The following is an 11,020-nucleotide window of genomic DNA, read 5'->3' as shown; positions in this document are numbered from 1 at the left end:
CAAAAGCTAAAACACACCGGAATATTACAGCCTACGTAGCGGATTGGTGACACTGCCAGGCGCAGTTTATGTAACTCCATGGCCTTTGTTTGGCTGGAAAAAGAGGTACCGAGTGACCGTTGTGAAATTGTAGATCCGCTGAGGCTTGTAGCCCTTTCATGCAAACACTTTCATTTTGAGTTGACTTAAGTTGCCAAAGTCATCAAATGTCTGAATAGCTTGCTAGCCTTTCACTGCCACACTTATCTATTAAAAAAAAAAAAAAAATCTCACAAAATTCTGAGTTTAGTCATTTCTCAGGAGTGAAAAGAAAAAGGATTTCATGGCCTAAGCTGATGAGTAAACTTCACCAACACCGGATAGAGGCTTTTAGTAAAACATGGAACGCCTTACTCGAGGTTCGACTGATTACTTTTTAAACTTGGCCTGGGTCTGCGGTGACCCAGTTCCAGCATCCGTCTCTCGGGTTGGATGAGTCCAATGTCAACACAACAGGTGATTAATCGCTCTGGGGAAACTCCCAATGCTGGCTGGCGGTTCTGTTCCTTCCAGCATAGACACTGGATGTTTGGATAGTCACAATGATGGGTTACAACAGAACTGGTTTGCCAACAGAGGGAATAAACAGAAACCTGTAATCTAACAACAATTTCAATCTGACTTCACGCAGGTTAATTACTAAGCCTGTGTACAATGTGGACAAACAACATTTGGCAGGGCCGTACTAAAGGAACAGGCGATCAGCTAATTTCCTGGTTTTGTGGTGGTGGAACTTTTCTTTTATTAACAAAATGAAATTAATCTTTATAAATCTGTTTGTTCAGTGTCTTCAAAGATTAACCTTCACATTTTGTTTTTGCACTCTGATAACAATACTCGAGCGTCCTCATGTTTTGAACATCCCAGTCTGCCGCCTGAGTTATTAAATTTGACCAAATGTGGTTAGAAAAAGGACTTTTTCTGTTTAAATGCGCACATTCCATCCGTGTCTTCTTAGTCATTGCAGCAGTTCAGCATTTTAAGTACGGTATGTGTTGCAGAAAGCTATAAGTACCAGTGTGACGGTTCTGCTTTTGATGTTGCAGTTCCCGAACTACAAAGACTCTCTAAATGTTCAACTGTTCAGTTTCTGCAACAACTCAGAGATGATTCCCCTCACCGTCCTCCTCAGGACTGTTGGAGTACTATGCTTTTTTTTGTTGTTGTTTTGGTGCATGAATTGAAACATTTGAGTGTCTCCTTTTTTCTGAAGGACTCCTACCGGAAGCAAGTGGTGATCGACGGGGAGACATGCTTGCTGGACATCCTGGACACTGCAGGTCAGGAGGAGTACAGCGCCATGAGAGATCAGTATATGAGAACAGGAGAGGGCTTCCTCTGCGTCTTTGCAATCAACAACACCAAGTCTTTTGAGGACATTCACCAGTACAGGTTTGTTGAAGACATCCGTATACACACATTGTTAGTATGTCTGACACACAAGAACATTGTTTAGTCTGCTTCTTAGCCTTTTTGTACGTGTCTACACGTATATATGAATATGTTACGAGGGCTCCTGTGAGGTCTGGATTCAGAGGGCTTTGTGTCAATGTGTGAGTGTGCCAGCTCTCTGCAGTAGTAGGGTGATGTCATGCTGTAGCGTTTAACACAAGCTAAAGAAAGCTTAGCCCCCAACTGGAGGCTTACAGTGTGATGCCAATGAAATTGATCCTGACTCAATTAGAGGAGCAGGCAGAGGTAACGCTCCCAAGGACAGGGAAAGGAGAAAGCCAGCGGGAAGTGGGGGAGAGTTTCTGCTAGAGATGACAGGGCTCTTTATCTTCGCCAAATGTTGTCTTTCTCATCGCATTAGGCTGTGATTTCAGAGCTTTTAACACAGCTCAGTTGAAAGCAGAATGCGTAGAATCGGCGCTAGAACAGATTTAGGAAGAGTTTGAGCTTTCGAGCTATTAAAATAGCCCTCGTCTGTTTTTTTTTTGTTTTTTTTTATAGGCGACGGTCGAGTTTTTCACTCGAGTCCTACTGGTAGCTCATGACGGTGCATTAAAATAGCAGTGCTGACTGTCTGCTGGAGAGGATCATATATGTGGGGTTATAGTGTTGCATTAGGATGAAAATTGACTGAGCTGACAGTGGCAGAAGCTTCCTGCTGTACATGAGTTGATCTGATGTGACCCACTGCTCTCACTCAGTCGCCCCCCTCGCCCCCCTCCGCCCCCAGGCTGCACAACGTTTGGCACTTGCTGCTGTAGTGATGAGGTAATGCTGTTTGCCGCCTGCCTGTTGTCTATCCCTCCACCTCCCCCCTCCTCTGTTTCTCCCCACCGTCCTCCTTCAGCAGTGCAGCACAGCCCAGCGTAGACCTTGCCACGGCTCTACCTCTGGGTCCTAAAGTTCCCTGGGTGATGGGTTGCTTCTCCTGTGGAGGTGCCGGGCTGTGCTTGTTTACGGAGTCAGGAGGATTCCACAGACGTAGTAGACATGTTATTGTGGATTACTACCTACTACAAAGGACTGCGCAATATGTCACAAGTGTATCACTGGCATGTATTGTGTGCAATGTGAACATCACCACAGACTGTTTTGAATGTAATAATTGGTGGCATTTTGTATTCAAAGTTTTAGGATTTTGTGCTTTGCATATCAACAATGCTTTCGTTTTCGCTATAACAGATGCAACACAATGCAGGGTACAGAAAATATGTTTGTTTGTTTTTTGTTGTTGTATTTTTTCACAGCTGATATTGTAATCACATGATTTGCCAGTATTGTCCAGCCCCAATTAATCCTTAGCTTCATCAATCCTTAGATCACCTGTTGGGAGAAACAGTTTTATTTTTTATTTTTTGTTTTTGTAAAATGTAATCTCAAATTCTGCAATCTTTCAATTCACAGAGAACAGATCAAGCGCGTGAAAGACTCTGATGATGTACCCATGGTGCTTGTGGGAAACAAATGTGACCTCCCAGCACGCACAGTGGACACAAGGCAAGCCCAGGAGCTTGCTCGCTCCTACGGGATCCCTTACATTGAGACCTCGGCTAAGACACGACAGGTAGGTGTTCAGAATCTGTTTTTCTATTTTTCTGTTTCTGTTTTTGATGATTCGCATTTTTTTTCCCCCCCATCTCCGCAAACCTTCAAGTCATATTTTGTATTATGTATTAATTGGGCAAATATCCATTTGCATTATGCGTTGAAATCGGATCCATTACAGCCGGCAGCACTCTAAATTTGGTCTCAGCATTTTACTTTTCACATATTCAAGCACACAAAGCGGTGCACGGCCTGTGGTGTGATGTAATTTTTGTAGCCGAGAACATTTTTATTATGCTTCAGGCGGTGAGTCATGGCTAGCTTACCTTGGCCTAGAGTAGAGCTACATCATTTATAAAGCCTTCTTAGGAACAGTTGCAGCAAAGCTCCCACTGTCTGTGACTCACTGTCACACATTATTTTGTAGGCACTTATACACTCGCATTCAGGCTGGAACCTGTTGATTCTTTGTCACTCGCATTTTCAACCCAAAGATTTAGCATGTAGATCACGGTTTTGCCATAAAGCGGTGAATGGGGTTGCCATGGTAGTTTTATCAGCTGATGTGCACACCTGCTGCTAGTTATAAAAGATACATATGTGGTCCTTTGGTTTTTCTCGTGGTAAGAGCCTCCATTTTTTCTGTAACCCTGTTTGTGTGTGCTTGGCAGGGAGTGGAGGATGCCTTCTACACACTGGTGAGGGAAATAAGGCAGCACAAGCTGAGGAAGCTGAACCCACCTGATGAGAGCGGCCAGGACTGTATGAGTTGCAGATGTGTGGTATCGTGATGCAGGTAAAACATTATGAACTCAGTAACTGTCCCTCCATTGGTCCGGTAAAAGGTTTGCATACACCATGGGTATGAATGGGTATGGAAACTGTGTGTGTGTGTTTTTTTTTTTTTTTAACAATTCATATTAAAGTATCCATCCATTCATCTTGTGCATAGTTGTGGGGATTAGTGTCTATCTCCAGCAGTCGGCGAGCAAGAGCCAGAGTGCACCCTGGGTAATTAGCCCAATACTCAAACTCAATACAATCAAGGATTCAGCAAATAATTGTTGCATTACATTAATTCTCTAATAATACAACAAACAATGTTTTTTTAGGACAGAGCTTGACTTCTCTAGTTTGTCTGGGATTTTCCCTCTATTCCACATGTGGTCAAAATTACGCACACCCAATTTGGTTCAGTGTCCCTCCACAAGTTTCTAAATATGGAATCCAGCACGATAGGGTATATTGCTTTTCAAGACTGAAAATCAAAAAAAAAAAAAAATTTCAATTGCATCATTTAAATTCCAAAATGACCATAACTTTCATACCCATGTTGCGTGTGTATAAACCGTTCAGCGGTCCTGCATGTGACTGAATACAGAATTCTGTTAGTTTTTTTCCCGAAATGATAACATTTCAATGCCGTCTTCTGTTGTTTTGTGTTTCAGCTCTCCATTCACATGTTGAGGAGAAATGCTGCGGCATAAAGTCGAGAAGTGACGGATTAAACAACCTAAAGATGACACATGGACTTTAACTAAGGGATGATGACTGAAGTGAAAGCTCATAAAGGAAACCAACACGGCTGACTGAACCATAGACTCTTATGAAAAAGAGGATTTTTTTTTTTGGACTGTTGCCCGAGTGGCTAGCTGAACTGGATTGGTCCCATCTCCTAATTTCTTACCCCTTTTTTTGTTTTGTTTTGTTTTGGTCTGCATCGACCTGTGAGCAACACCACTAACGACTTGGAACAAGCTGTGTTGCTCCACGTTTCTCTTGCTAACTTATTGTTTTCAGTCTCGACACTGGTTGTGAAGAGGGGGTGTTTCCTACTCCCTCCCTCTTGCCTTGAAACCTAATCCCCCTCTCCCTACAGAGCCTCTGGAAGTACTGACTGACTTTCATTTGGGAAAACAACTGGAAAGAACTTTTACTTTTTCTTGTCACACTGCATAAATAATCAGCCTCCATGCACTCACTCTACCTGTGCTGGGTTTCCTTGGGCGGCTCCTGTTACTGGACTGTTCTACTGGGGGAAAAAAAGAGAAAAAAGAGAAAAAACGTATTTTTTTCTTACTAATTAGTGTAAACTGTAAAGGAAAAGTGTGGATTTTTGTTGTGATTGGTAGATTTGAAAGCCACTGGAACAGTGCTTATTTCACACGCCACCTGCTGTGGTATTTTTATTGACTTCTCTTTGAAATGGTAGAAGGTTCTTTTGGGATAGACGTGTTGAAGGGAGATTACTAAAATGGGCTCATTTCAAGGATGCAGCTGCATTCACTAATTACAAATGTCTCATTGTGAAATGTCTTTGCAAAATAATAATTGTGACGGCTAGCGTACGTACGTTCTGGTGCAATAGAACTCCACCCTCCAAACTTCAAGTGTTGGAAATACACCTCCTTAGACTTCTTCTCCATTTCAGTTTGGTTTCACAAGGAAAGCTGCGGCGCGTGCAAAACGTCAACATTTCATTTCTGTAACTAGTGTTTACAGCGCTTACTCGTGAATGATTCCTCTTCTCAGACTGCAAGATTTGCTTGTTTAAATCATAAAGGCTCAGGAACCAAGGTCCAGGAAGGGCTCATCTAACTTGTCCTGGCAGCCAAAGTAAGGTGTGTCAGAAGTTGGTGTTGCAGACTGTTGTAGCGCACAAGTCCTGCCTCAGAGTCCGTCAGTTTNACACACACACACACACACACACACACACACACACACACACACACACACCGTTCTATCCTCAAGTTCCTCTTTCTCTGCCACCTACAGCTCTTTTAAGGGGGCAACAGCAAGTCAGGTGCTTATTTTATGAAACCATATTTACTGTACATGTGGGACTAATGTATGAAACAGATGATTGATGGTGGTTTACAGGAGTGTGTTGCTTGTACTTTTTTTTTAATGCTTCTAGGCTTGCGCTCTCCATAACTAATTCGTTTGCTGCCTAAATGAGACTTATGTGTTTATTTTTGCCTTATCTTTTATCTAGTTTTTACCTCATGCTTAGCAGCAAGCTCTACCAGAGGTGATGTTTGCTATTTTCTTTGTTGATTGATCTGAAAATATATGATTGTGTTAAACAAAATCATACAAAAACAAAAAACACTACAGGTTATTATTATGTTTTTGCTCTTCTGTAATAGCATCTTTCTGGATTGGATATTTACTTGTTAAAATACATGACATGCATGTCAAGTGAGAAATGAACTGGTATAAAACCTGTTGCCAAAATGGAACTAGTTTAAAAAAAAAATTACATTCTATGAAAATCTACCGGATTGATTTATCAGATGTGGAAATGTCTTTAGCAGGTTTTGAAATTTGCTTCACTTGTGGATCTTGGGCATATTTTCAGGTTTCAGTGAATGATTTCAATTTTTACTTGGCTGCATTTTATATTGCGTCTGGTCTTAGCTGATTGTTGTACAGTCAAAAACCAGAAATATTGACCAGTCTGGTTATCACGTGGATTCTGGTGGCCAGTTTGTTTTTAATTACTTGTTCGTTTCTCCTCCAGAGAAAAGACACAAACTGTGAATGTGCTTGGGTCTTTTAGATTTGGTTCGAAAGACACTTTGTGTTAAGATTATGGAGATGATGTAGGGGATTATCATTGACCCCACCTTTAACTGGGGGGGAGGGGGTGAAAAAACTGGAGTTTGTAACATGGAGTTACAGTTGTGGTGGTAAGACCTCTCCCCCCTTTATTTTTATTTTTTATTTTTACAACAGTTCACCCATAGTATAATCATAGTCTCACAAATCTATGCACACAACCTCCCCACAACCCTCCATCACATTAGAAAAAGCAGCAGCATGTTGTTGCAAAACTCGGCCACCAAATCACCTACATCATACGGACTTGTTTAAAACTTTGGGAAGCATGACAAAGACTGTATGGACCATTGAGATGGGGCAGGTGATGGTTTGCACAAATGTAACGAGTTCAAAGGCTCGTTTCTCCCTTTGCAAACCGTGGAATAGAGGCGTGAAAGAATTTTGTGAAAATGTCAGCTGTGTAGCTATTTAAAATGTATTTACTCTTTAAAAAAAAATGTGGCAAATGTATTGCAGGACAAGAATAAAGATGTCAAGATGAATCTTTCCCACTTTTAATTTTCTTTTTTTCTGCTGCCACCTACGGGCCGATGCGTGTATTGCGTGAAATGAATAAATTAAAGGCTGTGGACTGTATTCATCCCACCAAACTATAGAGCAAGATAAATGGCTGATATAGATATAGATCTGTTTGCTGGTCATAGCATTGTGAAAAGGTGATGTAAAGAACACTGCAAAGTCATTCAATAGATTTGAATATTATTGAAAGGTTCATTTATTTAAAGAATTGTATCACTATGTGAAACATATTCACAAAGATGGCCTTTATTTCTGTTAATTGAGAGGAAAAGCATGACATTTAAAATTAGAATATTACATCAGACCAATTTTAAAAAGAAAGATTTGTTATAAGAAAAAAAAGTGTGCCCTTAACAACAGGCACATGTAATATCTGCTTAAATGTAAATTCTTAAAAGACACTTAAAAAAAAATGTCAAATAGGCTGAACTCACAAAGAGCTTTTCTGGTTCTGACTCCAGTGCTTTACTCTAAATCCACATTCATCTAATTACACTTACAAACGCGCACACATTCATTTATAGATACACGGATTGTTGGGCAACTTGGGTTAAGTTGCATTATTTGTTATTTACAACCTGATCTCTAAAGTTCCTGCATGATTATTTTATTTGCCTTGGTCTGCCTGTGGTTGAGACGAGACATCTTATTTAGCAATACCATCGTTTCGCAATTCGGTTCTGGATTCTCGAGTGAGGAACCACAACAATGTCTGGACTACAGCACACTAAAGATCCAGCAGTGCCCCAGCCTCACAGTGACATTGTTGGACAGACAGGATACCTGTGGGAGCCATATAGGAACCCAGAGACGAAACCCAACTGGGTTCAGAGAAAGCATAAATAACCTTTCTGTGATCACAGAGGTTCAGACAGAAAGTTTGACCAGGTCCGCATTGGGATACCCAGAAATCTAGGTCAAAGCATCTCTATGACTGCTGGTTTTGTTTGCATCAAACGTATCCAAGGATGGTGATCCAATGACGGGGGGCATGGCTTTTGGCTCTTTCAGCAATATAAAGATTCCTGACAAAAGGTAAAAAATAAAATAAAAAAAATAAAGTTTCAGGACCAGACCGGTTTGAGAGTTAAAAAAAAACCCCCAACAAGGTCATATGCTGGATGTGCTAAACAAACGCATCCAATCAATGCGTGACATTAGGACAGCTTTCAGCTAAGATTAAGCTACTCACTACTTGAGTTTTTCAAATGTATTGTTTAAACTAGAACACCTGTGAATTTATTTGAAAATATATGAATCATGTGAGGTGTGGACCACTGTAAGAATAGCTGTGTTGCTATAGCTAAATCTGGATGCTAAATAAACTAGACATGACTTAAACAGGTTTGCTGCTAACATCATGGTAACAGATTCTACAGCACACCCTCAGAGTTCTAATTAGTCTATTACCTGGTTAGGGCTGTTTTGGGAACAAGAAGAGAATCAGCACAAGTATTGGGCAGGTCATCTTACTGTTATGCCTGATTAGGATTGCAAAATGTGATAACATAGTGAAGCAAAGTGGGTCAAGAACATTTAAATACAGTTAAAACAAAGAGTTTGTCACATGTACAATCTGCAAAAATTGTTCTTAAATGCACACACCATAGTTTTTAATATAAACTTAAAACCTAAAGAAAGATCATTTTAAGTGCATATTCCCTTATCAGTAAATCTTAAAGGAAGCTATGCCGTTGACCTTAAAATAGGTCATCTTTGTTATTGTGTTTTAATTTATTGCTCCACCTCAACTGGAGACAACATTTATACAACAATATTACTCTTGTAAGAGTCTTGAAAAAGATAATCTTAGTTGTAAGTAAAATTTGTCGTAGGCTTTTTAATAGGAAATTTTGTTCTGGTAGCAGCATTTTATTGCTATCTCTAGCTATATCTGACTGTTATGTTGCAACCTTAACGGCAGCGCTGAATTACTTACCTTAGATTTTTTTTCTTTAAAAAGCAAAATCATTCATGGCTGCTGCATTGCAAAACTGATCTAAAAAGAAAAACACATTTTCTTGTTTTTCAAAGCCACGTGGGACCAATCATTCTTTGTATATCTAGTCATTTGCATAATTGTGGGTCTGTTCACTTCCTGGCTGTCCAGGGTTATAAAAGACGGGAGGTTGTCCTCAAGGTAGTCGGGTTGAAAGTTGATTGCAAAGAGAGGCCCTTTCTCATTCTTTTGTTCTTTTTTGAAGGCTTTTCGAAGAGAAATCTAAATTTATCATGTTATTCAATGAGGAAATGATAAGGAAAATGCTCCCTAGGGTAAGTTCTTTTTCAGTTTAACTAATAGCCATGAGCAATTTTTTTTTTCAGTTTTAAAACCATTGTCATAGCTTTGCTCTGTTGTATCTATTTTAAAGGCATATCTGCGAAAACATGTGGCTCATCAAATTTACGTCTCCATGTCTTACTTCAAAAACCTCATGCCTGTGGTGGATGAGTACGGTATGCGACAAAATAGCGACTCAAATTGTTTTGTCAGTCTTAACACTATGAATCTATACAACAGAAGATATTATAATTTCATCTGATATTACGTTTATCTGATATTTGGTTTACTTTGTACAGTGTACAAAGATGGAACCACAAAAAGCTTGATGAGCCTTACGGGAACCATTCCTGTGGTGTTTTCAGGTAACTCAGTTTGTACTTTGAACCATGTAAAACAGATAACCTCATTATTGTTGCTTTACCAACAGTGAAAGACCATAAAGCAGTGCACTTTTCTGTTGCCTGAGTTATATTTATAACATTTCCTCTGTTTTTATGTAAGGCAAGACCTACAACATCCCCATATGTGTTTGGTTTGAGCCAAACTACCCCAATTCTCCACCGATGTGTTATGTGAAGCCCACACGTGAAATGATTATTGTCAAAGGAAAGTACATATCCAGTGATGGCGAGGTCACAATACCTTACTTGAAAGATTGGAAGAAGGTAAAAAAAAAAAAAAAAGTTATTTTTAATTGACTAAACTATGACTTCAGTTAAGCAAATCTATATTTTTAGGTTATTGTTTCTGGGTAGTGAAATTCACACTTCACCAAGATGTTTTTCTTTCCTCTGCCAGGGTCAATGTGACTTATCTAGCCTACTGCAGGTAATGGCTATCTTGTTTGGAGAGGTTCCTCCATTAGCAATGCGTCCCAATCCAGAACCTGAGCAAGCCTCATGTAAGTAACACACCAATAGCTTTGAGTTAAATACCAGCTGTCTTTCCGATTCTGGCACTGGCCAACAATGATCTTTCCTCTTTGAAATCATAACTGTGTGTTTGACATGTTATTTACTGTAAGCTGTTGTTTTATTTAGGTTGGCTGCAGTTCCACAAAGAAGCAGATGGGAGATATTGCATGTCTTTACCCAGAGGAGATGGCCAACCTTTCCAGCATGAAAATGAAACCAATTGTTAGTGTTTTTGTGTATATTTTTACAATTTGTCTAAAAAAAAAAAAACATGGTGTTTTACTCTATGAAAAGATAGGCTTAAAACGCATAAACCGCCCACTAACTGAAAATCAAAACCAAAACAGCACAATGTACATTGTTGTCTGCTAAAAGTTTACATATAAACATTAGGACAGTCTTTAGCTAGGTTTTGTGGAAATGACTTGTCTGTCAGTCTTCTAGTTTCTTCTATCCACCATTTTCACACTGCCTTGAATTACTTTACAACCAGCCTATAAAAAAACCTTGTTTGCACTGACTGGTGATTTTACATGGACCTTTGAACACAGAAGTCATATACAACCAGATACAGCTCACGCATGTAAATATTCTTATTTTAATTGCAAATATGTTTTGAGAGAATAAAAAAATAGAACTGTTC

General features: G+C 39.7%; 2 protein-coding genes across 2 annotated transcripts; both read left to right on the top strand.

The window, feature by feature from the left end:
* The first annotated feature begins 26 nt into the window (after positions 1 to 26).
* On the top strand, positions 27 to 7,146 carry LOC103151608 (GTPase HRas-like). The gene is made up of 4 exons (XM_007571769.2): positions 27 to 1,431; positions 2,896 to 3,055; positions 3,708 to 3,832; positions 4,485 to 7,146. Exons 1-3 carry the CDS (start codon positions 1,187 to 1,189, stop codon positions 3,825 to 3,827), a joined length of 525 nt encoding a protein of 174 aa, XP_007571831.1. The 5' UTR covers positions 27 to 1,186; the 3' UTR covers positions 3,828 to 3,832; positions 4,485 to 7,146.
* Positions 7,147 to 9,258: 2,112 nt separating this feature from the next.
* LOC103151606 (tumor susceptibility gene 101 protein-like) lies at positions 9,259 to 11,020 on the top strand. The gene is made up of 6 exons (XM_007571768.2): positions 9,259 to 9,453; positions 9,552 to 9,636; positions 9,760 to 9,825; positions 9,965 to 10,128; positions 10,262 to 10,364; positions 10,504 to 11,020. Exons 1-6 carry the CDS (start codon positions 9,412 to 9,414, stop codon positions 10,602 to 10,604), a joined length of 561 nt encoding a protein of 186 aa, XP_007571830.1. The 5' UTR covers positions 9,259 to 9,411; the 3' UTR covers positions 10,605 to 11,020.

This window comes from Poecilia formosa, unplaced genomic scaffold (genome assembly GCF_000485575.1).
Source record: "Poecilia formosa unplaced genomic scaffold, Poecilia_formosa-5.1.2 Scaffold287, whole genome shotgun sequence".
Taxonomy (NCBI): domain Eukaryota; kingdom Metazoa; phylum Chordata; class Actinopteri; order Cyprinodontiformes; family Poeciliidae; genus Poecilia; species Poecilia formosa.
Note: the sequence above shows the minus strand (reverse complement) of the source record. Positions and strands in the feature narration are given on the sequence as shown.

Coding starts and splice junctions, on each gene's coding strand:
- LOC103151608 (XM_007571769.2), top strand. CDS start 1,187: ATGCTTTTTTTTGTTGTTGTTTTGGTGCATGAATTGAAACATTTGAGT. Junction 1,432..2,895: donor GAGGACATTCACCAGTACAG/GTTTGTTGAAGA, acceptor TTCAATTCACAG/AGAACAGATCAAGCGCGTGA. Junction 3,056..3,707: donor CCTCGGCTAAGACACGACAG/GTAGGTGTTCAG, acceptor TGTGCTTGGCAG/GGAGTGGAGGATGCCTTCTA.
- LOC103151606 (XM_007571768.2), top strand. CDS start 9,412: ATGTTATTCAATGAGGAAATGATAAGGAAAATGCTCCCTAGG. Junction 9,637..9,759: donor GCCTGTGGTGGATGAGTACG/GTATGCGACAAA, acceptor TACTTTGTACAG/TGTACAAAGATGGAACCACA. Junction 10,365..10,503: donor AGAACCTGAGCAAGCCTCAT/GTAAGTAACACA, acceptor TGTTTTATTTAG/GTTGGCTGCAGTTCCACAAA.